This window comes from Borostomias antarcticus (genome assembly GCF_949987555.1).
Source record: "Borostomias antarcticus genome assembly, chromosome: 32".
Classification (NCBI taxonomy): domain Eukaryota; kingdom Metazoa; phylum Chordata; class Actinopteri; order Stomiiformes; family Stomiidae; genus Borostomias; species Borostomias antarcticus.
Window position 1 is genome coordinate 1294450 of NC_140265.1, and position 27500 is coordinate 1321949.

The window sequence follows — 27500 nt, forward strand, 5'->3', positions numbered from 1 at the left end:
CGCAAATTCAGATATGTTTCTCAGCCCCCAGTTGCCGGCTGATCTCAATATCATATCATATTGTAGTGTCTAGCCTACATAATAAGGGACTACTTTATGTTATATAGTAGCAATGAGGCGCGGATTGATCTCTCTCTGCCTGTTCAACCTGAGTCTCGACCATTAAACATCGTTAAACTGAGTGCTCTTCTCAAGTGTTTGATTAATGTATAGTTGTGTAGTTAGGCCACATACACAACACATATCATCATCGTATCATTCGCTATAGCTGGAATGCACACAGGTCGGAGGTAGGTATTTTGCCACTTCCGACTTGCCACGTCCGACCACAAACAAACGCACCATTACAACAGTCAGGGGGTGAAATGAGACGTCTCTCCCTGTCTGACAGTCGGTAGTGTGACCGGAGGCGAGTTGTCCAGATGTATCCCACCCCCCTGTACTCCCACGCGGGGCGCGGTCCCTTCATCGACGTGTACGAGCCCGCAGAAGACACCTTCCTCCTGATGGACGCCCTGGAGAGAGATGCGGAGAGACTCAAACACACCAGGTGAGAGGCTGTCTGTCTCACAACACGGCACGTCGATAACACCATGAGGCATTCAGAGCTGTGGATGCATTTTGTATGTTTCTTTCAGCCCGTGTGTGTGTCTGGAGGTGGGCAGTGGCTCCGGGGTCGTGTCCGCCTTCCTGGCGTCCGTGGTGGGACCATCAGCTCTGTACCTGTGAGTTGTGTGTGTTTGAACATGTGAGAGAGTTGGACCACATGTAGCTTAGATCAGTGGTTCTAAAGTGGTGTGAAAGTCCAGGTGAGACACGGGATTTTGTGACAACCGTACATCATATAATATATTCAACGATACACAAAGTTATGGATGGATTATCTGATCCACGGCATTGGTATAGGGTTGATAGTCCTACTGGGCCAGACCGCTGGATTGAGTTAGCAGGCTACCTGTAGAGTAGTCATGTCGTGGTGAGAAGTATTTCACCAGTTTCTATACTGAACAAATGGATTTTTTTAATTTTTATAATCTATCTAACCCGTACTTTCTATGATTTCATGCAAACTGAAATAGAGATGACGTGATTTGGACAAATGCAAGTGCACAGCCGCATAATAAATCAATCAATCAATCAATCAAAGCTTTATTTGTATAGCGCATTTCATACCCAGAGGCAACACAATGCGCTTTACAGAGAGTGTGTCCAGCTGTATATACTGTACTGATGTGTGTTGTGTGTGTGTCCAGCTGTACTGGTGTGTGTGTGTGTCCAGCTGTACTGATGTGTGTGTGTGTGTGTGTCCAGCTGTACTGATGTGTGTTGTGTGTGTTGTGTGTTGTGTGTATGTGTGCAGCTGTACTGATGTGTGTTGTGTGTGTGTGTGTGTGTGTGTGTCCAGCTGTACTGATGTGTGTTGTGTGTGTGTGTGTGCAGCTGTACTGATGTGTGTTGTGTTGTGTGTTGTGTGTGTCCAGCTGTACTGATGTGTGTTGTGTGTGTGTGTCCAGCTGTACTGATGTGTGTTGTGTGTGTGTGTGTGTGTGTGTCCAGCTGTACTGATGTGTGTTGTGTGTGTGTCCAGCTGTACTGATGCGTGTGTGTGTGTGTGTGTGTGTGTGTGCAGCTGTACTGATGTGAACCCTGCAGCAGCTCAGTGCACCGTGGAAACGTCCTGCAGTAACGGCGTCAGTTTGCAGCCTGTTCTCACTGACCTGGTGAGACTCACACACACACACACACACACAGTCTCTCTCTCACACACACACACACACACACACATAATCTCACACACACTCTGAATTGTGAACCTCTTACAGGTGGACTCTCTCTTGCCGAGGTTGAGTGGAAAAGTTGATGTCCTGTTGTTCAACCCTCCTTATGTGGTCACGCCCCCAGAAGAGGTAAGTCTAAAACCTTAAGTGTACTAAGAGGACTCTGCCTGTGCCTCCTAGAAAATCAGTTTGATAACGCCAAGTATATATTGTGTCTTTCTTTTAGGTCGGGGGGCGGGGCATCGAGGCGTCGTGGGCCGGAGGTAGGCGGGGCAGAGAAGTGATGGACAGGTTCTTCCCCATGGTCCCACAGCTGCTGTCCAATCAGGGGACGTTTTACCTCGTCACCGTGGCGGAGAATGACCCGGGTACATTCCGCACTTCCTGGAACTGAAAACCACTTCCTGGAACGGAAAACCATTCATGCCCCATTTTTCCCCGTTGCGTTTCCATTCTAGTGGCTTTAACTGGTCTTACCTGCCTTCTCTCCCCCCCTAGACGAGATCATCAGTGTGCTGGCAGAGTTTGGCCTGCAGGGGGCGCCGTGCCTGTCTAGGAGAGCCGGGAGAGAGAGCCTGTCTGTGCTGCGCTTCCACACCATGTGACCCTGGGCTGCATTCCGAATCGCATACTTCTTTTTACTACCAGTACGTACGACAGCTACTCCTAGAAAAGTATGTACTTTGCACGCGGTACGCATCCAAATGGGACATACATGTCATACATCGTCATAACGTTAGGCCTTGAGATTTGACCCACATCCGTCGCAGTCCATGAAGCGAGATTCGTCCACAGCTGGGATTCATCAAAACGCCTCCGGTGCGACTCGCACCATGTGACAAAAAGTGCTGAGCACGGGATTGTGGGTAAGAATAGCCAGAAAAGCCTGCTGGTTTGAATACTGCAAAATACGACGATGTATTTGGACATCTGTTTTGTTTTTTTTGCAATACTGCATGTGGCATACTATGTATATGAACATACGTCCTTTTTTTGGCATGCTATATAGTATGGAAGTATGCAATTCGGAACGCAGCCCTGTTCTCCATCCATCTGGTTCTGCCTCGACCGAGCCACAGCAGAACAACAGGACATCTGCTTTAGCTGGACCCAGGCATCGGGGTGTGGACGTCATCTGAACCACAACCGGACCTGGGTTCCACCGGAGTGACCTCATGAACCCGCTTGGTCGATCCCCGACTGTAGACTCGGCCTGCGCTCTTCGTAAACGTGGCCCAAGTCTCGCACGCCGTTTACCCTGGAATGCTACGAGCAACAGGGAGAGGACCTGCTTTGTGCGAATAGGACAGCTCGTATACAATTTGAGTTATCGCTCAGTTGTGTACCGTTTCCCCTTGAGATAGTTGTCATTCATAATGAATAAAAACAGAATAACCCATTTCAAGTTCAACTTGTTTAATGCAAGGACACATACCAAGTTCTATTTAGTGTTACAGTATGCAGAAACGAGGCGGCCCGACCTATTTCACGATAAGCATATACACAATACAGCTGCCACAACAACGCTCGTACCCCCGGCATAAACACGTTAACCGACCCGTCATGCGATTTCTGCCTTTCCAGCTCGGAGATCTGGTGTGAATCCAAGTATGACGAACATCTGCATCATAATGGCCCTGATGGAATGTGCGCCGCTTCTAGATACAATGTAAACATGACACAAGGGAATGAACGTAAACGTTTGCGGCAAATATATGAGATATTTGGTCCTGTAAGGAATGTATTCCAAGGTTATAGAGGCCCTTGTAGACGTTGAAAGAAAGAGTTTGTAGAAAGCAATGAAACTAGGGTTTTGTTCTTTTACCCGTTCACTATTAGCCTGTGCAAGGTCATCGGATCAAGGAAGCAGCCCGTGTACAACAACGTACTACAAGCAAAAAAAAAAACACTGGTCATACTCTGCCATAATGGGTCATACTCTGCCATAATGGGTCATACTCTGACATAATGGTATACTATGCCATTCACATGCGGTGCAGCCTAGTCCGGGCGTGGTTCCCGTCTAGCCCAGGGGGGCGGTTCCTGTCTAGCCCAGTGGGGCGGAGCTCCACACGACGCGCCCGTCGTCCCCTAGCTTCACCGCCCCCCCGGCCACCAGCTCCAGGGCCGCGGGGAAGGCCCGGTGCTCCGCCTCCCGGATGCGATCCGATAGGCTCTCCTCGGTGTCATTCACCAGCACAGACACCGCCTCCTGCGCGATGATGGCGCCAGCGTCGACCTCCTCCTGTGGAGACGCAGACGACGACGGGGACATTCTCAGGGAATAACACTCATTTATATGTATAAACAAAGTTGTTCGTTCATTGTTTGCTGCTACTATGGATTAAAAGAAGCATTTAAACTTATTCTGTGTGGATTTTAACCTTTTTGTCTTCACATTTTTGACTATCGGTCCATTTCAATAGCTCACGCATCCACACAAGCCAATCCATAGCCTAGCTTAGGCTACTTTATTTAATGTCCTCATAATCCTCACAAATGGAAAACCGCTCAAGGCATCGTCACGTCTCTCCATGTCTCAATCTTTTTCCCAGCATGCCGTTTTGTAGACCGCTCAGTATAGAGTCGTCTCCAAATGACTTGAATTGATTTTCTGTCTCATTGTGCAAACGCATCAATTGGACTGGAGGAGAGAGGCCAGGCAATTCACACCCGAGTAGCAACGTTGGAGACATTTACACCTGACGGAGAACCACTGGGTACCAACGCTCAAAGCTGGTGCTTTTTGCGCTTGTACACTAGGTCAGCGGTTCTCAACTGGTCTCAGGACCCACGTTTTTCCTCATCATGAAGTCGCGACCCAAATTTATTCCACAGCACTCAAATTTATTCCACAAAAATAGAAAAAGTCTGTGACACATAACACAACATTGGCACACGCTAAGGTTAGCCCACTTCCTGTCATGTCTCGTAAAGAAATGATTGAAATGATTGAATTGTGTGTCCTGCAAAATAAAAACCAAACATTTTCTCTATAAATATATATTTTAAAATCCCTTAAAAGAAAAGAAAAGGGAAACCGCCCACGAGGTCGAGACCCAATCAAAACGGCTCCACGACCCACCTTTGGGTCGCGACCCACCAGTTGAGAAACGCTGCACTAGGTGGTTCAAAAAGGAAAAAAATAAATGTGTCTAACTCCTTTAGTAATCCACAGTTTGTAATCATGACATCCTAGACGTGTGTAGTGCAGATATTCAGGGCGGGGGGGAAATGTTGAAGACTGACAAATTTATTTATTTTTTATTAACCCTTTTAACCCTGAAAATAAAGTGACAACATTTCGAATATTAATTGGATTTTCCCTATAATACTAGAAAGCGCAGTTTCTCAGCTTTCAGCAAGTGTTGGAGTGAGGATTTTTTTTGATTTGTCATTTTATTTTTTTTATATTATTAACTATTTGTTAGATATTTTTAAATTGTTGCGCAGTTCTAGAGTTAACATACTGTGATACGGTGACGCGTTTCCTGTACTTACGGCCACAAAGTGGACGGTGCAGCCGGTGACCCGAGCTCCGGCCTGCAGGGCCTGTTTCTGGGCGTTCACACCCTTGAAGGCGGGCAGCAGGGAGGGGTGGATGTTCAGCAGTTTACCTGAAAAACACACACAATATTTCTGCAAAGTTACCGCCAATTTCTCTGCGGTGGCAGCGGAGAAATGAAGTGTGGAAATGGGTCTGGGCGTGGCGGCCGTACCGTTCCACTTCCTGACGAAGGATGCGGTGAGGATCCGCATGAAGCCGGCGAGGCAGACCACCTCCACGCCGAACTCCTCCAGCACCCGGTCGATGGTGGCGTCGAACTCGGCCCGGCTGCCGTACAGCTTGTGGTCGACCACCTGACCACAGACGGTCATCCGACGAGACACACACACACACACACACCAAAAGGGACACCGCGAGTTAGCTGGCCTGTATAGGCTACTGTACATTACTCATCTGGAAACCAAGCTACTGTACGGTTTAGCTAATCCATTCAAAATGGATTCTAGCTGTACAGTACTTTAACTTTACTAACTGTTTATTTGGACGGGACAGTGCACATTGATAAGACACCTCAAGCATGAGTACATGATTAAAAGCATAAAAGTGCTGGATTTAGCACAGGGCTAATTACCATCCGTAGTCCCCACAAATACATAAGTACACACAGGTTAATACACACATAAATACACACATAAATACACAGAGGTCAACACACACATAAATACACACGTCAACACACACATAAATACACACGTCAACACACACATAAAAAACATAAATACACAGAGGTCAACAACATGAGACATATTGACAACATAAACATACACACAAGAAATGAATGAAATACAGGCGGAGAGTTACTGACCCGAGTCTGTATGGCGGCCAGGGAGGCCCTCTTCAGACCGAGAACCCCGGGTCGGTTGGAGATGACCACCACGATCTCCGCAGCGCTGGACGGACGCTTGGCCTGCTGCATGAGAGCCTGGAGGTTGGTGCCTGAGACAGACAAGACACAACTACAGGTGAGAAGACCGCCTAGCACAGCCCAACTACAGGTGAGAAGACCGCCTAGCACAGCCCAACTACAGGTGAGACCACCTAGCACCGCCCAACTACAGGTGAGACCACCTAGCACCGCCCAACTACAGGTGAGACCACCTAGCACCGCCCAACTACAGGTGAGACCACCTAGCACCGCCCAACTACAGGTGAGACCACCTAGACCACCTAGCACAGCCCAACTACAGGTGAGACCACCTAGCACCGCCCAACTACAGGTGAGACCACCTAGACCACCTAGCACAGCCCAACTACAGGTGAGAAGACCACCTAGACCACCTAGCACAGCCCAACTACAGGTGAGACCACCTAGCACCGCCCAACTACAGGTGAGACCACCTAGCACCGCCCAACTACAGGTGAGACCACCTAGACCACCTAGCACAGCCCAACTACAGGTGAGAAGACCACCTAGACCACCTAGCACAGCCCAACTACAGGTGAGACCACCTAGCACAGCCCAACTACAGGAGAGACCACCTAGCACAGCCCAACTACAGGAGAGACCGCCTAGCACAGCCCAACTACAGGTGAGACCACCTAGACCACCTAGCACAGCCCAACTACAGGTGAGAAGACCACCTAGACCACCTAGCACAGCCCAACTACAGGTGAGACCACCTAGCACCGCCCAACTACAGGTGAGACCACCTAGCACCGCCCAACTACAGGTGAGACCACCTAGACCACCTAGCACAGCCCAACTACAGGTGAGACCACCTAGCACAGCCCAACTACAGGTGAGAAGACCACCTAGACCACCTAGCACAGCCCAACTACAGGTGAGACCACCTAGCACAGCCCAACTACAGGAGAGACCACCTAGCACAGCCCAACTACAGGAGAGACCACCTAGACCACCTAGCACAGCCCAACTACAGGTGAGACCACCTAGACCACCTAGCACAGCCCAACTACAGGTGAGACCACCTAGACCACCTAGCACAGCCCAACTACAGGAAAGAAGACCACCTAGACCACCTAGCACAGCCCAACTACAGGTGAGACCACCTAGCACAGCCCAACTACAGGAGAGACCACCTAGCACAGCCCAACTACAGGTGAGAAGACCACCTAGCACAGCCCAACTACAGGAGAGACCACCTAGCACAGCCCAACTACAGGTGAGACCACCTAGACCACCTAGCACAGCCCAACTACAGGTGAGACCACCTAGACCACCTAGCACAGCCCAACTACAGGAGAGACCACCTAGCACAGCCCAACTACAGGTGAGACCACCTAGACCACCTAGCACAGCCCAACTACAGGTGAGAAGACCACCTAGCACAGCCCAACTACAGGAGAGACCACCTAGACCACCTAGCACAGCCCAACTACAGGAGAGACCACCTAGACCACCTAGCACAGCCCAACTACAGGTGAGACCACCTAGACCACCTAGCACAGCCCAACTACAGGAGAGACCACCTAGACCACCTAGCACAGCCCAACTACAGGTGAGACCACCTAGACCACCTAGCACAGCCCAACTACAGGTGAGAAGACCGCCTAGCACAGCCCAACTACAGGTGAGACCACCTAGACCACCTAGCACAGCCCAACTACAGGAGAGACCACCTAGACCACCTAGCACAGCCCAACTACAGGTGAGACCACCTAGCACAGCCCAACTACAGGTGAGAAGACCACCTAGACCACCTAGCACAGCCCAACTACAGGTGAGACCACCTAGCACAGCCCAACTACAGGTGAGACCGCCTAGACCACCTAGCACAGCCCAACTACAGGTGAGACCACCTAGACCACCTAGCACAGCCCAACTACAGGAGAGAAGACCACCTAGACCACCTAGCACAGCCCAACTACAGGTGAGACCACCTAGACCACCTAGCACAGCCCAACTACAGGTGAGACCACCTAGACCACCTAGCACAGCCCAACTACAGGTGAGAAGACTGCCTAGACCACCTAGCACAGCCCAACTACAGGTGAGACCACCTAGCACAGCCCAACTACAGGTGAGACCACCTAGACCACCTAGCACAGCCCAACTACAGGAGAGACCACCTAGACCACCTAGCACAGCCCAACTACAGGAGAGACCACCTAGCACAGCCCAACTACAGGAGAGAAGACCACCTAGACCACCTAGCACAGCCCAACTACAGGAGAGACCACCTAGACCACCTAGCACAGCCCAACTACAGGAGAGAAGACCACCTAGACCACCTAGCACAGCCCAACTACAGGTGAGACCACCTAGACCACCTAGCACAGCCCAACTACAGGTGAGACCACCTAGCACAGCCCAACTACAGGTGAGACCACCTAGCACAGCCCAACTACAGGTGAGAAGACCACCTAGCACAGCCCAACTACAGGAGAGACCACCTAGCACCGCCCAACTACAGGTGAGACCACCTAGACCACCTAGCACAGCCCAACTACAGGAGAGACCACCTAGCACAGCCCAACTACAGGTGAGACCACCTAGACCACCTAGCACAGCCCAACTACAGGTGAGAAGACCACCTAGACCACCTAGCACAGCCCAACTACAGGAGAGAAGACCACCTAGACCACCTAGCACAGCCCAACTACAGGTGAGACCACCTAGACCACCTAGCACAGCCCAACTACAGGTGAGACCACCTAGACCACCTAGCACAGCCCAACTACAGGTGAGACCACCTAGCACAGCCCAACTACAGGTGAGACCACCTAGACCACCTAGCACAGCCCAACTACAGGTGAGACCACCTAGACCACCTAGCACAGCCCAACTACAGGAGAGAAGACCACCTAGACCACCTAGCACAGCCCAACTACAGGAGAGACCACCTAGACCACCTAGCACAGCCCAACTACAGGAGAGACCACCTAGACCACCTAGCACAGCCCAACTACAGGTGAGACCACCTAGCACAGCCCAACTACAGGTGAGACCACCTAGACCACCTAGCACAGCCCAACTACAGGTGAGAAGACCACCTAGACCACCTAGCACAGCCCAACTACAGGTGAGACCACCTAGCACCGCCCAACTACAGGTGAGAAGACTAGAAGACTACCCTAGCACAGCCCAACTACAGGTGAGAAGACTGCCTAGCATAGCACAGGTCACACTAGCCATGTTTCCATCCACACGTTTTATGCGAATTAAGTTATATCGAATTAAAAATGCCTTATGGAAACAGTAAAATTCGATTAAAAGTCATGAAAATCTACTAAAAGTTTGTACTGTCGATCTCATCGGATTTTCGTAATAAAATAGTAATAAAATCTATAGTAGTAAAATAGATAAAAGTTTTGTGATAAATGCTTTATCCGATTTAAAGCTCTAGATGGAAACGCACGTTCACCGGCTTTATTCACATTCATATTCTTAGCGATCCTCACACAATTCGATTAACAAGTGGATGGAAACATGGCTATAGACCACTTTGAACACTCTTGCTATACGAAGCTACCGTACTGTGCAAAAGTACATTATGTTTAAAGAATTTATCTGGAATGTTATTTGCTCTTCTGGTCAAAACACTATGAAACGGAATGCACACAAATAAATATGATCAAAAGTCACAAGAATTTCGTGTGTTTTTTTAAACAAGTCAGTATTTTGTGTGTCCTCCTCGTAGTCCTGTGGTGAATTCTTCCAAACTTCCTGCAGGATTTGACATAACTCATTTTTTGTTCTTTTCCCCCCCAAAATTATCCCACACAGCTTCAACTATGCTGAATCAGATCTCTGGACCAATCTCATACGTTCTAGTGTTCCAATTGGAGATGTTGGCTCCAAATAGGTCGTAATGATGTTTGCCGTGTGTTTGGGGACATTATTGTGCTGAAAGATGACGTGATGGTGATTCGAAATCTGTTCTCAGCATTCATTATTCCAAAATTAAACGCTCGACCGATTGGACAATCGCACGTCCTACCGGTAAATTATTTCTCGATAATTCACCGTTCTTTCTCGATAATTCACCGTTCTTTCTCGATAATTCACCGTTCTTTCTCGATAATTCACCGTTCTTTCTCGATAATTCACGTTCTTTCTCGATAATTCACCGTTCTTTCTCGATAATTCACCGTTCTTTCTCGATAATTCACGTTCTTTCTCGATAATTCACGTTCTTTCTCGATAATTCACCGTTCTTTCTCGATAATTCACCGTTCTTTCTCGATAATTCACCGTTCTTTCTCGATAATTCACCGTTCTTTCTCGATAATTCACCGTTCTTTCTCTTCACCTACCTGTGCCTGAGATGAGCACGCCTACTCTGGTCCTCCTGCGGGGGGCGACGGCGTCGCCCTGAGGGGCTCCGTTCTGCCTCACCCCCGGCTCGCCGGCGGGGGAGGGGCCAACGCGCAGGCTGTGCTCTAGGTTGCGGATTACCACAGGCTCCGCCCCTTCACGTGTGACAAAAGCTCAATCAAAAACATGGGCAAATGTTCACATTGGGCCAACTGTCATCTACAAAAAATAAAATGTATATATGAGTACATGATATATACACAACAGCGCAAATGCACAGCGCATTTCAATGTCCCTGGCCGTACCAGGCTGCTTGTGGGCGAGCGAGCCCACGATCCAGGCCTCCTCCTGGGCTTGGAGCTGCCGCAGCACCCTCTGGGCGTCCGGGGGGGCCACCACCAGCACGGCGCCCAGGCCGCAGTTGAAGGTGCGTCCCATCTCGTCCTCGCTCAGCCCCCCCTCCCTCTGGAGCCAGGAGAACACGGCGGGGATGCTCCAGCGCGACGCGTCTGAACGCCAAACACACACACACAATGATCTAGTTAACCAGTAACAACCAGTCGCCCCGAGGTAGCAGAGCGTAGCGGTCGGGAGGGGGTGTCGGGTTTGACCATGGTCAAAAAAATGTAACCATCTTAAATTGTATTAACTGTTCAATATATAGAAAACCCAACAGATACACGTGTGTGTGTGTGTGTGTGTGTGAGTGTGTGTGTGAGTGAGTGAGTGAGTGTGAGTGTGTGAGTGTGTGTGTGTGTGTGTATATGAGTGTGTGTGTGTGTGTGTGTGTGTGTGTGTGTGTGTGTGTATGTGTGTGTGAGTGTGTGTGTGTGTGTGTGTGTATATGAGAGTGTGTGAGTGTGTGTGTGTGTGTCTCACCAAGGTCGACGGCCAGCTTCTGGGGCAGCACTCGGGGGATGTTCTCCAGGAGCCCCCCCCCGGTGATGTGGGCGTAGGCCTTGACCGCTCCGCTGCGTAGGATCGGCAGCAGCAGTCGACTGTAGATCTTAGTGGGCGTGAGCAGAACCTCGCCTGCCAATCAACACGGGACATCCGAGTCAAGAGATAAACCAGACATGTTGGGGGGCGGTGGTCACATCCTGCTGGCCCCGTGAGACCGTCCTGATCTAACAAGCTCACGTCCTGATCTAACGATCTCACATCCTGATCTAACGAGCTCACATCCCGAACTAACGAGCTCACGTCCCGATCTAACGAGCTCACGTCCCGATCTAACGAGCTCACATCCTGATCTAACGATCTCACATCCTGGTCTAACGAGCTCACGTCCCGATCTAACGAGCTCACGTCCCGATCTAACGAGCTCACGTCCCGATCTAACGAGCTCACGTCCTGATCTAACGAGCTCACATCCTGATCTAACGAGCAGACTTAACTCCAATTGGCGTAACATACCCATGGTCTCGCCGGCCTTCCCGAAGGGCGCCGGCGAGCTGTAGTCCATCCCCGCGCGCTCCAGGACCTTGCGCACCAGGCTGAAGCCGTTGCTGTGCACGCCCGAGGAGGCCACGCCCACCAGCAGGTCGCCCTCGGCGATGTCAGCCAGCCTGGGCAGCAGGGCGGCGCGCTCCACCGCGCCCACGCAGAAACCCGCCAGGTCGTACTCACCCGGGCCGTACATCCCCGGCATCTCCGCCGTCTCGCCACCTGGACACACGTCACACACACACACACCAAGGTTATTATAGTTAACGAAAACTAACTAAAAAACGAAAACTAGGTGTGAAAAAACATTTTAGTTAACTGAAATAAAAATAAAAACTAGACTTTACAAAAAAAATAAAACTATTGTGTGTTTACAAAACTTACTAAAAGTATTGAGAAAATGTCCTTAGTTTTAGTCTTTTTCATTTCATACATAAGCCTAGTATTTTGGGTGGATATGAAATCTATCCTCCATGTTCTTTAGCTGTGTCCTGCGCAGGAGTAACCTGACGTGCGCCAGATGGTTGAAAGTGAGTGAAACAACGTGAGCAACTGAGATCAGGATGGTCTCACGAGGCTAGCACAGAAGAAAAAAAAAACTAAAACTAATACTGAAACTAATAAAAACTAAACTAAAACTAAGCATTTTCAAAAAAAAAAAACTAAACTAAACTAGCAAACCTGCTTTAAAACTAATCAAAACTAAACTGAAATTGAAAACAAAAAGTTAAAACGATATAAAAATAAAAACTAATGAAAAAAGCAAAACTATTATAACCTTGACACACACACACACACACACACAGACACACGCACACAGTCAAATAAAGTACAAGCACACACGCCAACAGCCGATCAGCCAGTGGTCAGCGCGGTCTCTCTAACGGTAAATAGACTGTACTTATATACTGTAGGGCTTTTAACCAAAGCGCTTTACAAATGGCCGCTCATTCACCCATTCACTCACACATTCACACACCGATGGCGGTCAGCGGCCGTGCAAGGTGCCAGTCTGCACACTGGGAGCAATTTGGGGTGCAGTGTCTTTACCCAAGAACACTTCGACGTAGGGCTGCTCGATTATGGCAAAAATCGAAATCACGATTATTTTGATTGATATTGAGATCACGATTATTTAACACTTCAATTCATTGAATTTTTTTTTTTTTCAAAAGTTTTAGCATTTTCTTAAATCAAATTATACATTGACTTTGATAATTAATTTATTAAATGTTGACAGTGGCTTTTCTTTTTAACAATGTTCTTTGGATTAGATACATACAAAGTACAAAATGCCAAAACTGATAAATAAAGAAGCTTCAAAGCACCGCCACCACCACAGAAGAAGACTACCTCGGAAAAATATTTTCACTAGGACAGAACGCGTCTAAATAAGTTATTCAAAATCGTTTTATGGCGATTATTTTTTTTTAATGATCGCTGACAGCCCAAATCTTAATCTAGATTAAAATCCGATTAATCGAGCAGCCCTACTTCGACGTGTGGACAGGAGGTGCCGGGATTCGAACCGCCAACCCTGCGGTCATCGGACGACCCGCTCTACCTCCCGATGTCTAAGGACTGACGGCCATCTCGGGTCCGCCTCCGATCCCCCTCGTCCCTCACCTAGGAGAGCGCAGCCCGCCGTCTCACACGCCCTGGCGACGCCGCCGATGACGGAGGAGGCCACGCCCACGTCCAGTCGCCCGCAGGAGAAGTAGTCCAGGAAGAAGAGAGGCTCCGCCCCCTGCGCCAGCACGTCGTTGACGCACATGGCCACCAGGTCCTGTCCCAGGGTGCCGTGCTGCTCGCACGCCTGGGCGATCTATGGGAGGGGGGTGGGAGATGACACACACGACAAAAGTGTAATCCCTGTCCTCTCCAATTCCTCTCACATTTCAAGATGGCCGACATGGTGGTGGACAGCGCAGGATGACCCTCCCAGTGCTCTAAGGTGCGACCATTTTACTCGCATTTACGACTAAAAATTGTTTTGTGCGATCAGAAAAAATAATTTAGGAGCACACTGTGCGAGTACTGTTTTAAACTATTTCACTCGCATTTTTTTTCGCATTTAAAATAAATCCATGCAAATTGGATCAAACTAGTCAGTTTCGCGCACCCGTATACAAAACTACAAGTCCCACAACTTGTAGGCCTAATGTGTGTGTTGCTAATAAAAATGTGTTATTTCAAATTTTCCGTTGCGCTCTGAAATTTCTTTCTGTGCTCCTAGTGAAAGATGTTAGCTTAGAGCCCTGGCTCCGATCATGCCAGGCTAGGGGGGGGGGGGGCGGTCAGGGGGGGGGGGGGTCTCTCACCTTGAGCTTGGTCCCCACGCCGTCGGTCCCCGACACCAGGATGGGGTCGGAGAAGCCCGCGGCCTGCAGGTCAAACAGCCCCGCGAAGCCTCCCAGCTCGGCATTGCACCCTGGTGGACAGGAGGAGTAACTACCATGTGGATTCCAATGATAACATGATAGACATGCAACGTATGAATGTGAATGAATGAATGAATGTTGGCGGTGGTGGTCGGAGGGGCCGTAGGCGCTGATTGGCAGCCACGCTTCTGTCAGTCTGCCCCAGGGCAGCTGTGGCTACAGATGTATCTCACCACCACCGGTATGACTGTGTCTGAATGAATACTGGACTCTGTAAAGCGCTCTGGGTATCATGAAGGGCGCTATATAAATGCAATTCATAATAATACAATTTTTTTTTTAAACATCACGTATACCCTTTCATATTCTGTAGGTGGAAATATTGTACGCCAATGTCGTGTTCATAGAGGTAAACTCAAACTTCGTTGAAGGTCTGTATCAGACTAATACTGATCCAAATTCAGTTTGTCTGCACGAGCAACGCCGCTTCCATTACCTTGAAACCAAGATAAGCAGACAAGACAAATCCCCCCAACTCTGCTTTTAAATTAAACTTCACAAAAGAGAAGTTAAGTCATTTAGCTATGTGGAGACAAAGATGGCTGATGCAGTACAGAGGTGTGGATGGAGAGGGAGGTGGAGTGGAGATGGGTGAGATGGAGGTGTAGATGGTGGAGGTGTAGATGGTGGAGGTGTAGATGGTGGAGGTGGAGGTGTAGATGTTGGAGGTGTAGATGTTGGGTGGAGGAGTAGATGGTGGAGGTGTAGATGGTGGAGGTGTAGATGGTGGAGGTGTAGATGGTGGAGGTGGAGGTGTAGATGTTGGAGGTGTAGATGTTGGGTGGAGGAGTAGATGGTGGAGGTGTAGATGGTGGAGGTGTAGATGGTGGAGGTGTAGATATTGGGTGGAGGTGTAGATGGTGGAGGTGTAGATGGTGGAGGTGTAGATAGTGGAGGTGTAGATGGTGGAGGTGTAGATGGTGGAGGTGTAGATGGTGGAGGTGTAGATGGTGGAGGTGTAGAGATGGTGGAGGTGTAGAGATGGTGGAGGTGTAGATGGTGGAGGTGTAGAGATGGTGGAGGTGTAGATAGTGGAGGTGTAGATGGTGGAGGTGTAGATGGTGGAGGTGTAGAGATGGTGGAGGTGTAGATGGTGGAGGTGTAGAGATGGTGGAGGTGTAGATGGTGGAGGTGTAGATAGTGGAGGTGTAGATGGTGGAGGTGTAGAGATGGTGGAGGTGTAGAGATGGTGGAGGTGTAGATGGTGGAGGTGTAGATGGTGGAGGTGTATATAGTGGAGGTGTAGATGGTGGAGGTGTAGATGGTGGAGGTGTAGATAGTGGAGGTGTAGATGGTGGAGGTGTAGATGTTGGAGGTGTAGAGATGGTGGAGGTGTAGATGGTGGAGGTGTAGAGATGGTGGAGGTGTATGAGGTGTAGATGTTGGGCGTGGCTACCTGAGCGAGATGTGGCCTTGGCCATTGGCTTGATCAGGTCCACCAGCCTGTTGCCCGCGGCGATGTCCACTCCACTATCCCTATAGGTCAGGCCTCTGATGGACACACAGGTCAGGGGTGAGAGGTCAGAGGTACCAATCAGACTGCACCTTGTTGGCATTGGCATAGGAACCGGGGGGACAGGGGGACGCGTCCCCCTCAAAATTGGAAACGGTTGCATCTGTGTCACCCCAAAAATTATACTGAGGAAAAAAATAATTTGAAACGTTTATTTAGAAATCATGACACTGATGGCAGCTCCGGCAAAGCTGTTCCAAAAGCTCCACTCGTGTTCATTTCTGTCTGAACGTTGTCCAATAATCATCTATCGTTGATTGATTAGGGATAACGTATGGCCAGCCGGTCATTATCGAAAAAGAAGCCAGTGTGTTTAGAAACGATATCCCACTTACACACGACACACGACTACTTACCAACGACATTATAAGACTAATCTTTTTATTAACCCAGCGAAATGGCTGTGTGCTTGGGCAATGGGTGTTTTCAGAGGCTAACCTGATGAGGGCGGGTCCACATACAACAGACAAAACTGTTATTAAAACCCTTTTAATACGACCACGTCACCGGCAACATTTTAAAAAAAATCTAACAAATATTTAATAATATTAAAAAAAAATCGAACAAATCAAAAAAATTCCTCACTCCGACACTTGCTGAAAGCCGAGAAACTGCGCTTTCTAGTATTATAGGGAAAATCCAATTAATATTTGAAATGTTGTCACTGTATTTTCAGGGTTAAAAGGGTTAACGGTTTAGAATGTTCAGCAACTTTCAAATGTCTCCCATAAACATATTAAGCGTTGCCCTTAGCAGCGGTCAATATTGCTCAATTGCCCTTGACGTCGGGTCAATTATCGAGAAATAATTCACCGCTTGAACGCGCGATTGTCCAATCAGAATGGAGTATTTCAGAGAGCCGCGTGATAAGCAGTGTTAATCCCGCCCCCGGGGAGAAGAGTGCTCTAGGGTGACCCTCGGGAGAAAAGCAGGAAAGATTATAGATTTATTTTTGTACGGCCTCGTTGACTGCCTTTGTTTGCATCCATGAGCTCTTGTATATTGAGTAAGTCAAAACATTAGTCAATATCAACTGCTCATGCAGACCAGGGTAATCTGTGTGTGACCCTGGTTAAATAAAATAAAATGTTATATGTGAAATAACCTTAACACCCCCTAGATGCCCCCCCCCGCACCAGTGTCGAACTCGCTCCTAAACCAATGCAATCTGATCCAGATTAAATCTACATCTAGAATCCATCATTGTGCTGTAAAGTGCTCCATGTTGAATTAACACCAATTTTAACGACTGTCTTAATTCTCCAAACGAGAAAATTATAAAGACAGGAATATATGGAAATGTTCTTTATTAAAGTGCTACACAGAACATTCTAGACTACTAGAATGGGACTAGTGGATTGGGCCACCACAGGTAACTTTAAACTAGGCTGTACATGGACAAACTAAACACAAGTCACTGCATTGGAGAAGGTTTCGAGGTAAATGGTAAATGGACTGCACTTATATAGCGCTTTTCCACCTTAGCGGCACTCAAAGCGCTTTACAATGGCCTCTCATTCACCCATTCACACACACATTCACACACACACTCACACACCAATGGCGGTAGCTGCCATGCAAGGTGCTAACCTGCTCATTGGGAGCAATTTGGGGTTAGGTGTCTCGCTCAAGGACACTTCGACATGTAGACAGTCGGAGCTGGGATTCGAACCACTGACCCTTCGATCACTGAACGACCCGCTCTACCAACTGAGCTACAGCCGCCCCCCAGGTAGAATGAGTCGATGGTGTTTCTCTGTGTTGAGTCTGAGCGTTCACACACACCTGCGTTGCGCCAGGTGGGCGATGGCTCTGTGGCCGATGTCACGGCGAAACACCGCCCCGGGGAAACCCACGGCCGCCACGCCCTGATTGGCCGCGTGCAGAGCGGTCTCCAGGGACGACCGCATGGCTGTGACTGTGAGGACACGCCCCCCGCTGGAGACCACGCCCCCCTCGTGGACCGCCGTGCCGGCGTGGAACACCTGCACACCCGCCTCCTCCACCTGAGACAGGCCTGAGAGAGAGAGAGAGGGAGGAAGGGAGAGAGAGAGAGAGAGATGGAGGGAGATACAGAGAGAAGAGAGAGAGATGGAGGGAGAGAGAGAGGAGAGAGAGAGAGAGATGGAGGGAGAGAGAGAGGAGAGAGAGATGGAGGGAGAGAGAGATGGAGGAAGAGAGAGGTAGAAGAGAGAGAGAGAGATGGAGGGAGAGAGAGAGATGGAGGGAGAGAGAGAGAAGAGAGAGAGAGATGGAGGAAGAGAGAGGTAGGAGAGAGAGAGATGGAGGGAGAGAGAGAGAAGAGAGAGAGATGGAGGGAGAGAGAGAGGAGAGAGAGATGGAGGGAGAGAGAGAGAAGAGAGAGAGATGGAGGGAGAGAGATGGAAGAGAGAGAGAGAGATGGAGGGAGAGAGAGAGATGGAGGGAGAGGGGGTAAGAGAGAGGGAGATGGAGGAAGAGAGAGAGAGTGAGATGGAGAGAGAGAGAGTGAGATGGAGGGAGAGAGAGATAGGAGAGATAGATAGAGGAAGAGAGAGATTGAAGAGAGAGATGGAGGGAGAGGGGGTAAGAGAGAGCAAGAGGATCGGCTGATTCAGACAGTCTATAGCCATGTTTCCATCCACACGTTTTATGCGAATTAAGTTATATCGAATTAAAAATGCCTTATGGAAACAGTAAAATTCGATTAAAAATAATGACAATCGACAAAAAGTTAGTACTGTCAATCTCATCGGATTTTCTCTTGTTCGATAAAAGTCTTTTGTGATAAATGCTTTATCCGATTTAAAGCTCTAGATGGAAACGCGAGGCCGTGTGTTATAGTGATTTTATAACAGCTAGGGGGGTTTTACTCCGCTTCGCGTCGTGCCTAACAACGTCCCCTAGCTGTTATAAAATCACTATAACACACGGCCTCTCGTGGGTTATTGCTTAAATAACATACCGGTGATCTCAACCCCCGTCTTGTAGGGTCCGGGGTAGCCGGCGCTGGCCATGACCACGGTGACCGCAGAGCTGCCCTCCAGCCACACGGGGGCGCTGGTGGCCAGGCGGCCCTGCAGGGTGCTCTGCAGGACCTCGTACAGGTCGCTCTTCAGCAGGGGCATCAGGACCTGGGGGACACGGCGGAGGTCAAAGGTCACCCCCAAGGCTTGTACTAGAATGGACAGACACGCACACACACACACACGCACACACACACAGACACACACACACACAGACACACACACACACACACACACACACAGGCACACACACACACACAGGCACACACACAGACACACACACACACACACACACACACACACAGGCACACACACACACACACACACCGACCTGACACACACACACACACACACACACACACACACACACACACACACACACAGGCACACACACACACACACGCCCACCTGACATTCTGGGTCTCCGAAGCGGCAGTTGTACTCCAGGACCTTCGGGCCCTGCTTGGTCAACATCAGGCCTGCATACAGAACACCTGAGAACATGAGAGAACACAGTACAGCACACCTTAGAACCAGAGAGAACACAGTACAGCACACCTGAGAACCAGAGAGAACACAGTACAGCACACCTTAGAACATGAGAGAACAGAGTACAGCACACCTGAGAACCAGAGAGAACAGAGAACAGCACACCTGAGAACATGAGAGAACAGAGTACAGCACACCTGAGAACATGAGAGAACACAGTACAGAACACCTGAGAACATGAGAGAACAGAGTAAGGCACACCTTAGAACCAGAGAGTACAGCACACCTGAGAACCAGAGAGAACACAGAACAGCACACCTGAGAACCAGAGAGAACACAGAACACCTGAGAACCAGAGACCAGAAAGCAGTGAAGGACAGAGAAAGACCGTGGCTGTAGAATCCCGGGCCCTCATCCCTCTCTCACCCACTCCTCCCTCATCCCTCTCTCACCCACGTAAGGGCCCCCTCCTCCCTCATCCCTCTCTCACCCACTCCTCCCTCATCCCTCTCTCATCCACTCCTCCCTCATCCCTCTCTTACCCCCTCCTCCCTCATCCCTCTCTCACCCACGAAAGGGCCCCCCTCCTCCCTCATCCCTCTCTCACCCACGTAAGGGCCCCCTCCTCCCTCATCCCTCTCTCACCCACGTAAGGGCCCCCTCCTCCCTCATCCCTCTCTCACCCACGTAAGGGCCCCCTCCTCCCTCATCCCTCTCTCACCCACGTAAGGGGCCCCCCTCCTCCCTCATCCCTCTCTCACCCACGTAAGGGGCCCCCCTCCTCCCTCATCCCTCTCTCACCCACGTAAGGGCCTCCCTCATCCCTCTCTCACCCACGTAAGGGCCCCCCTCCTCCCTCATCCCTCTCACACCCACGTAAGGGGCCCCCTCCTCCCTCATCCCTCTCACACCCACGTAAGGGCCCCCTCCTCCCTCCTCCCTCTCTCACCCACGTAAGGGGTCCCCTCCTCCCTCATCCCTCTCTCACCCACTTAAGGGGCCCCCTCCTCCCTCATCCCTCCTCCCTCCTCCCTCTCTCATCCACTCCTCCCTCATCCCTCTCTCACCCACGTAAGGGCCTCCCTCATCCCTCATCCCTCATCCCTCTCTCACCCACGTGAGGCCCCCCCTCCTCCCTCATCCCTCTCTCACCCACGTAAGGGCCCCCCTCCTCCCTCATCCCTCTCTCACCCACGTAAGGGGCCCCCTCCTCCCTCATCCCTCTCTCACCCACGTAAGGGCCTCCCTCATCCCTCCTCCCTCGTCCCTCTCTCACCCACGTAAGGGGCCCCCTCCTCCCTCATCCCTCTCTCACCCACGTTAGGGCCCCCCTCCTCCCTCATCCCTCTCTCACCCACGTAAGGGGCCCCCTCCTCCCTCATCCCTCTCTCACCCACGTAAGGGGTCCCCTCCTCCCTCCTCCCTCATCCCTCTCTCACCCACGTAAGGGGCCCCCTCCTCCCTCATCCCTCTCTCACCCACGTAAGGGCCCCCCTCCTCCCTCATCCCTCTCACCCACGTTAGGGCCCCCCTCCTCCCTCATCCCTCTCTCACCCACGTAAGGGGCCCCCTCCTCCCTCATCCCTCTCTCACCCACGTAAGGGGTCCCCTCCTCCCTCATCCCTCTCTCACCCACGTAAGGGGTCCCCTCCTCTCTCATCCCTCTCTCACCCCCTCCTCCCTCATCCCTCTCTCACCCCCTCCTCTCTCATCCCTCTCTCACCCACGTAAGGGGCCCCCCTCCTCCCTCATCCCTCTCTCACCCACGTAAGGGGCCCCCTCCTCCCTCATCCCTCTCTCACCCACGTAAGGGGCCCCCTCCTCCCTCATCCCTCTCTCACCCACGTAAGGGGCCCCCTCGTCCCTCTCTCACCCACGTAAGGGGCCCCCTCGTCCCTCATCGCGTCCACGGTCTTCTGCAGGACCGTGTCCCTGATCTGGTCCAGAAGCTCTGGAGACACCTGGACAGGAGGAGGACAGACACACAGGGACAGACACACAGGGACAGACACACAGGGACAGACACACAGGGACAGACACACAGGGACACACAGGGACAGACACACCAGGGACAGACACACAGGGACAGACACACAGGGACAGACACACAGGGACACACAGGGACAGACACACAGGGACAGACACACAAGGATGGACACACAGGGACAGACACACAGGGACAGACACACAGGGACAGACACACAGGGACAGACACACAGGGACACACAGGGACACACAGGGACAGACACACAGGGACAGACACACCAGGGACAGACACACAGGGACAGACACACAGGGACAGACACACCAGGGACAGACACACAGGGACAGACACACAGGGACAGACACACAGGGACAGACAGGGACAGACACACAGGGACAGACACACAGGGACAGACACACCAGGGACAGACACACCAGGGACAGACACACAGGGACAGACACACAGGGACAGACACACAGGGACAGACAGGGACAGACACACAGGGACAGACACACAGGGACAGACACACAGGGACAGACACACAGGGATGGACACACAGGGACAGACACACAGGGACGGACACACAGGGACAGACACACAGGGACAGACACACAGGGACAGACACACAGGGACAGACACACAGGGACAGACACACAGGGACAGACACACAGGGACAGACACACCAGGGTTATAATAGTTTTGCTTTTTTCATTAGTTTTTATTTTTATATCGTTTTAACTTTTTTGTGTTCAATTTCAGTTTAGTTTTAATTAGTTTTCAAAGCAAATTTGCTAGTTTAGTTTGTATTCTCTGATAATGTTTAGTTTTTATTAGTTTCAGTATTAGTTTTAGTTTTTTTCTTCTGCTCTAGCCTCGTGAGACCATCCTGATCTCGTGAGCTCACGTTGTTTCACTCCGTGTGAACAAACTATCTGGCGCACGTCAGGTTACTTCTGCGCAGGGACACGGCGAAAAAAATAATTTGTTATTAGTAATAGTTCGTGCCTCGCCTGAAGTTACATCGGAGACATTTTTACTCCTTAGCTTTTAATTCCCTTTTAATTCCCTTTGAGTTCTGTAGTCCTTGTCCCAGTTCTGCTGCCTGTGTTATATGTCTGTGTTTGTTTTAGTTCAGTCTTACTATGTATTTTAGCCATAGCGTGTTTCTATTTTAGCTATAGGCTATTGTGTTTATTTGAGCTATATTGTGTCTTAATCTTAGCTATAGGCTATTGTGTTTGTTTTTTGGTCTGTACAGCACTTTGGTGATCCTTGTAAAATGTGCTTTATAAATAGTGGATTGGATTGGATATACATATGTGTGTGTGTGTGTGTGTGTGTGTGTGGGTGTACCTGAGGGGCGGGGCAGTAGGCCCCCATGCCGCCCGTGTTTGGCCCGTGGTCGCCGTCCTTCAGGCGTTTGTGGTCCTGAGCTGGTGGCATGGGGGCCACGGAGGTGCCATCGCTGAAACACAGACACTAGGGGGGGGGGGGGGGGGGCACAGTCAACACTGGGGACAATCTCACCAATACATGCGGTGACGTTCAATGGCTTCAGTGTACAAATGGAATTAGTACAAGAAAGTTAACTTGAGTGGGAAAGAGGGATGAGAGGGAGGGGAAGAGGAAAGACAGTGTACACACACACACACACACACACACACACACACGCACACGGCAGGACTCACCGACACTTCCTCGCCCTCCAGAAGCTCTTCAACAACGACGGTCTCCCCGGCCGAGCCGAACGCTTTATCCTGCACACAAGAGACACAACTCTTCAAACAAAGATTGATTTGTAGTCAGGGAGGTGACATGTTATCTACCAAAACTCCTCACAGAGCAACTTCCAAGGCTGATTGTGTTCATCGTGAACGCTACTAGGACAAGTCAGATAGCATTCTGCTGACAGCCAAGCATCTATAAGACTTATATATAAAGTATAAGAAAAGAAAGAAAGAAAGAAACAAAGAAAGAAAAGAAAGAAAGAAAGAAAAGAAAAAGAAAAGGAAAAGAAAAGAAAAGAAAAGAAAAGAAAAGAAAAGAAAAGAAAAGAAAAGAAAAGAAAAGAAAAGAAAAGAAAAAGAAAGAAAGAAAAGAAAGAAAGAAAAGAAAGAAAAGAAAAAGAAAAAGAAAAAGAAAGGAAAGTAAGAAAGAAAGAAAGGAGAGAAAGGTGAGCTCGAGTGTGTGACCTTCATGATGTCCAGCACAGCTTGACAGGCCTCATCCTGGTCCCGCGCCACGATCACGCCCTTCCCTGCGGCCAGACCACTGGCCTTCACCACCAGCGCTGGGAAGTCTGCCCTGGACACACCACACAACACACCACCCCATAACACACACACACACACACCACACCACCCCATAACACACACACACACCACACACAACACCCCATAACACACACACACACACACACACACACACACACCACACCACCCCATAACACACACACACACCACACACAACACCCCATAACACACACACACACACACACACACACACACACACACCACACCACCCCATAACACACACACACACACAACACCCCATATCACACACACCACACAACACCCCATAATCACACACACACACCACCATAACACACACACACCACACCACACACCACATTACCCCATATCACACACACCACACCATAACACACCACCCCATATCACACACACACCACCCCATATCACACACACACCACAGGACACACCACACAACACACCACACAACACACCACCCCATACCACACACACACCACCCCATATCACACACACACCACACCACCCCATACCACACACACACCACCCCATATCACACACACACCACACCACCCCATACCACACAACACACCACCCCATATCACACACACACCACACCACCCCATAACACACACACCACACCACCCCATAACACACACACCACACCACCCCATATCACACACACACCACACCACCCCATACCACACAACACACCACCCCATATCACACACACACCACAGGACACAACACACCATAACACACACCACACAACATACCACCCCATATCACAACGCACCACCCCATATCACAACGCACCACCCCATATCACACACACCACACCAAAACACAGGAGAGGTCAGGCCCAGGGTTAGCAGGTGTGACCGGGTTCATTCTCTCCTAAACACACAAGATGGACGCATCTTCTGAAAGACCCCGCTCCCCGTTCCAGCTCCTGACCTGCGGATGTAGCTGCAGGCGTCCTGGGGGTCGGTGAAGGAGCTCCAGCGCGCTGTGGGAACGCCGTGGCGGTCCATGAAGGCCTTGGAGAAGCTCTTACTGGCCTCCAGCTGGGCGGCCCGCGCCGAGGGCCCAAAACATGGGACCCCCGCTGCCAGGAGGTCATCCACCATCCCTGACAGAGAGAGAGAGAGAGAGACAGAGGGAGAGAGAGGGGGCGGGGGAGAGACAGAGAAACAGTGTGAGAGGAGGAGAGGGGGACAGAGGGAGAGAGAGAGATACGGGGGGGGGGGGCAGAGAGAGGGAGAGAAAGAGAGAGGGGGGGAGACAGAGAAACAGAGGGAGAGAGGGGGGGGAGAGACAGAGTGAGAGGAGGAGAGGGAGAGAGAGAGAGAGAGATACGGGGAGGGGGGGCAGAGAGAGAGAGAAACAGAGGGAGAGAGAGGGGGCGGGGGAGAGACAGAGAAACAGAGGGAAAGAGGGGGGGAGAGAGACAGAGAGTGAGGAGGAGAGGGAGACAGAGGGAGAGAGAGAGAGAGAGATACGGGGGGGGGGGCAGAGAGAGGGAGAGAAAGAGAGAGAGAAACAGAGGAGGAGAGGGGGGAGAGACAGAGAAACGGAGGGAGAGAGGGGGGAGAGAGAGACAGAGAGTGAGAGGAGGAGAGGGAGACAGAGGGAGAGAGAGAGAGAGAGAGAGAGAGAGAGAGAGTGAGAGGAGGAGAGGGAGACAGGGAGACAGAGGGAGAGAGAGAAAGAGAGATACGGGGGGGGCAGAGAGAGGGAGAGAAAGAGAGAGAGGGAGAAACAGAGGGAGGGGGGGAGACAGAGAAACAGAGGGAGAGAGAGGGGGAGAGAGAGACAGAGGGAGAGAGAGAGAGAGAGATACGGGGGAGGGCAGGGAGAGAAAGAGAGAGAGAAACAGAGGGAGAGAGAGACAGAGAGTGAGAGGAGGAGAGAGAGACAGAGAGAGAGAGAGAGAGATAGGGGGGGGCAGAGAGAGGGAGAGAAACAGAGGGAGAGAGGGGGGGAGGGAGAGAGAGAGAGATACGGGGTGGGGGGGGGGCAGAGAGAGGGAGAGAAAGAGAGAGAGGGGGGAGGAGCAAACCGAGCGAGAGAGACAGATGGGACGACCGCAATTTGAATTTGTTTGAATTATGCTTTCAACTTTTGAGTCAATTGAACGTTAAACACCGACTAATGATGGATGATTCCAGAAGAGGAGACGGGAGACCTAGAGAGGCTCACCTGCAGCCAGGGGCACCTCGGGACCGACCACCACCAGACCCACGTTATGGTCCTTACAGAACTGAGCCAGGATGGAGTGGTTACTCACAGACACCTCTGAGAGAGAGAGAGAGAGAGAGAGAGAGAGAGAGAGAGAGAGAGAGAGGGAGAGAGAGAGAGGGAGAGAGGGAGAGAGAGAGAGAGAGGGAGAGAGAGAGAGAGAGAGAGAGAGGGGGGAATAGAGAGAAAGTGTGTGTGAGAGGGGAAATAGAAAGAAAGAGAGAAAGAGAGAGGGAGAGAGATAGAGAGAGAGAAAGAGAGAGAGAAACATTAGTCGCATAACACTTAAGGAGGTAGAGGTCTGACTCCGTGAGTGTTTCAGTAAGGAGGTAGAGGTCTGACTGAGTGTTTCAGTAAGGAGGTAGAGGTCTGACTCCGTGAGTGTTTCAGTAAGGAGGTAGAGGTCTGACTCCGTGAGTGTTTCAGTAAGGAGGTAGAAGTCTGACTCCGTGAGTGTTTCAGTAAGGAGGTAGAAGTCTGACTCCGTGAGTGTTTCAGTAAGGAGGTAGAAGTCTGACTCTGTGAGCGTTTCAGTAAGGAGGTAGAGGTCTGACTCTGTGAGTGTTTCAGTAAGGAGGTAGAGGTCTGACTCAGTGTTTCAGTAAGGAGGTAGAGGTCTGACTCCGTGAGTGTTTCAGTAAGGATGTAGAGGTCTGACTCAGTGTTTCAGTAAGGAGGTAGAGGTCTGACTCCGTGAGTGTTTCAGTAAGGAGGTAGAGGTCTGACTCGGTGAGTGTTTCAGTAAGGAGGTAGAGGTCTGACTCGGTGAGTGTTTCAGTAAGGAGGTAGAGGTCTGACTGAGTGTTTCAGTAAGGAGGTAGAGGACTGACTGAGTGTTTCAGTAAGGAGGTAGAGGACTGACTCCGTGAGTGTTTCAGTAAGGAGGTAGAGGTCTGACTCCGTGAGTGTTTCAGTAAGGAGGTAGAGGACTGACTCCGTGAGTGTTTCAGTAAGGAGGTAGAGGTCTGACAGTGTTTCAGTAAGGAGGTAGAGGTCTGACTACGTGAGTGTTTCAGTAAGGAGGAAGAGGTCTGACTCTGTGAGTGTTTCAGTAAGGAGGAAGAGGTCTGACTCCGTGAGTGTTTCAGTAAGGAGGTAGAAGTCTGACTCCGTGAGTGTTTCAGTAAGGAGGTAGAAGTCTGACTACGTGAGTGTTTCAGTAAGGAGGTAGAAGTCTGACTCCGTGAGTGTTTCAGTAAGGAGGTAGAGGTCTGACTCCGTGAGTGTTTCAGTAAGGAGGTAGAGGTCTGACAGTGTTTCAGTAAGGAGGTAGAGGTCTGACAGTGTTTCAGTAAGGAGGTAGAGGTCTGACAGTGTTTCAGTAAGGAGGTAGAGGTCTGACTCTGTGAGTGTTTCAGTGATGTGTGTTTCACTCACCAGAGTTGCTGATCTTCCCTCGGCCGGCCGTGCCGGCGTTGCCCGGCGCCACAAGGACCTGCTTGACCTGCGGCGACTGAGCCAGCTTCCAGGCCAGGGCGTGCTCCCGCCCGCCGCCGCCGATCACCAGAACCCGCTCCGCCATGACGGACGCTCAGCGACACTCAGAGAGG

General features: G+C 50.6%; 2 protein-coding genes across 2 annotated transcripts in view; one reads left to right on the top strand and one right to left on the bottom strand.

Moving 5' to 3' along the window:
* hemk2 (HemK methyltransferase 2, ETF1 glutamine and histone H4 lysine) overlaps positions 1 to 2417 on the top strand; it is a 4056-nt gene extending 1639 nt beyond the window's left edge. The window contains exons 2-7 of the mRNA XM_084460413.1: positions 392 to 550; positions 639 to 725; positions 1631 to 1721; positions 1824 to 1907; positions 2005 to 2146; positions 2277 to 2417. Coding sequence (XP_084316539.1) covers positions 423 to 550; positions 639 to 725; positions 1631 to 1721; positions 1824 to 1907; positions 2005 to 2146; positions 2277 to 2383 — 639 coding nt within the window. The 5' untranslated portion in view covers positions 392 to 422 and the 3' untranslated portion in view covers positions 2384 to 2417. The remainder of the gene's footprint in view (positions 1 to 391; positions 551 to 638; positions 726 to 1630; positions 1722 to 1823; positions 1908 to 2004; positions 2147 to 2276) is intronic.
* Positions 2418 to 2427: 10 nt separating this feature from the next.
* The window catches only part of gart (phosphoribosylglycinamide formyltransferase), a 27015-nt gene continuing 1942 nt past the window's right edge, over positions 2428 to 27500 (bottom strand). The window contains exons 2-22 of the mRNA XM_084460412.1: positions 27328 to 27500; positions 25912 to 26007; positions 24667 to 24841; positions 23635 to 23746; positions 23131 to 23199; positions 22796 to 22921; positions 21332 to 21419; positions 19378 to 19463; positions 18909 to 19077; positions 17750 to 17981; positions 15848 to 15942; positions 14332 to 14441; positions 13637 to 13835; positions 11981 to 12232; positions 11444 to 11596; positions 10870 to 11073; positions 10564 to 10719; positions 6152 to 6282; positions 5498 to 5639; positions 5280 to 5395; positions 2428 to 4023 (exon numbers count right to left, since the gene is read on the bottom strand). The exon at positions 27328 to 27500 is cut by the window's right edge and continues 14 nt beyond it. Of these exons, the coding sequence (XP_084316538.1) occupies positions 3826 to 4023; positions 5280 to 5395; positions 5498 to 5639; positions 6152 to 6282; positions 10564 to 10719; positions 10870 to 11073; positions 11444 to 11596; positions 11981 to 12232; positions 13637 to 13835; positions 14332 to 14441; positions 15848 to 15942; positions 17750 to 17981; positions 18909 to 19077; positions 19378 to 19463; positions 21332 to 21419; positions 22796 to 22921; positions 23131 to 23199; positions 23635 to 23746; positions 24667 to 24841; positions 25912 to 26007; positions 27328 to 27472 (3054 nt within the window). The 5' untranslated portion in view covers positions 27473 to 27500 and the 3' untranslated portion in view covers positions 2428 to 3825. The remainder of the gene's footprint in view (positions 4024 to 5279; positions 5396 to 5497; positions 5640 to 6151; positions 6283 to 10563; positions 10720 to 10869; positions 11074 to 11443; positions 11597 to 11980; positions 12233 to 13636; positions 13836 to 14331; positions 14442 to 15847; positions 15943 to 17749; positions 17982 to 18908; positions 19078 to 19377; positions 19464 to 21331; positions 21420 to 22795; positions 22922 to 23130; positions 23200 to 23634; positions 23747 to 24666; positions 24842 to 25911; positions 26008 to 27327) is intronic.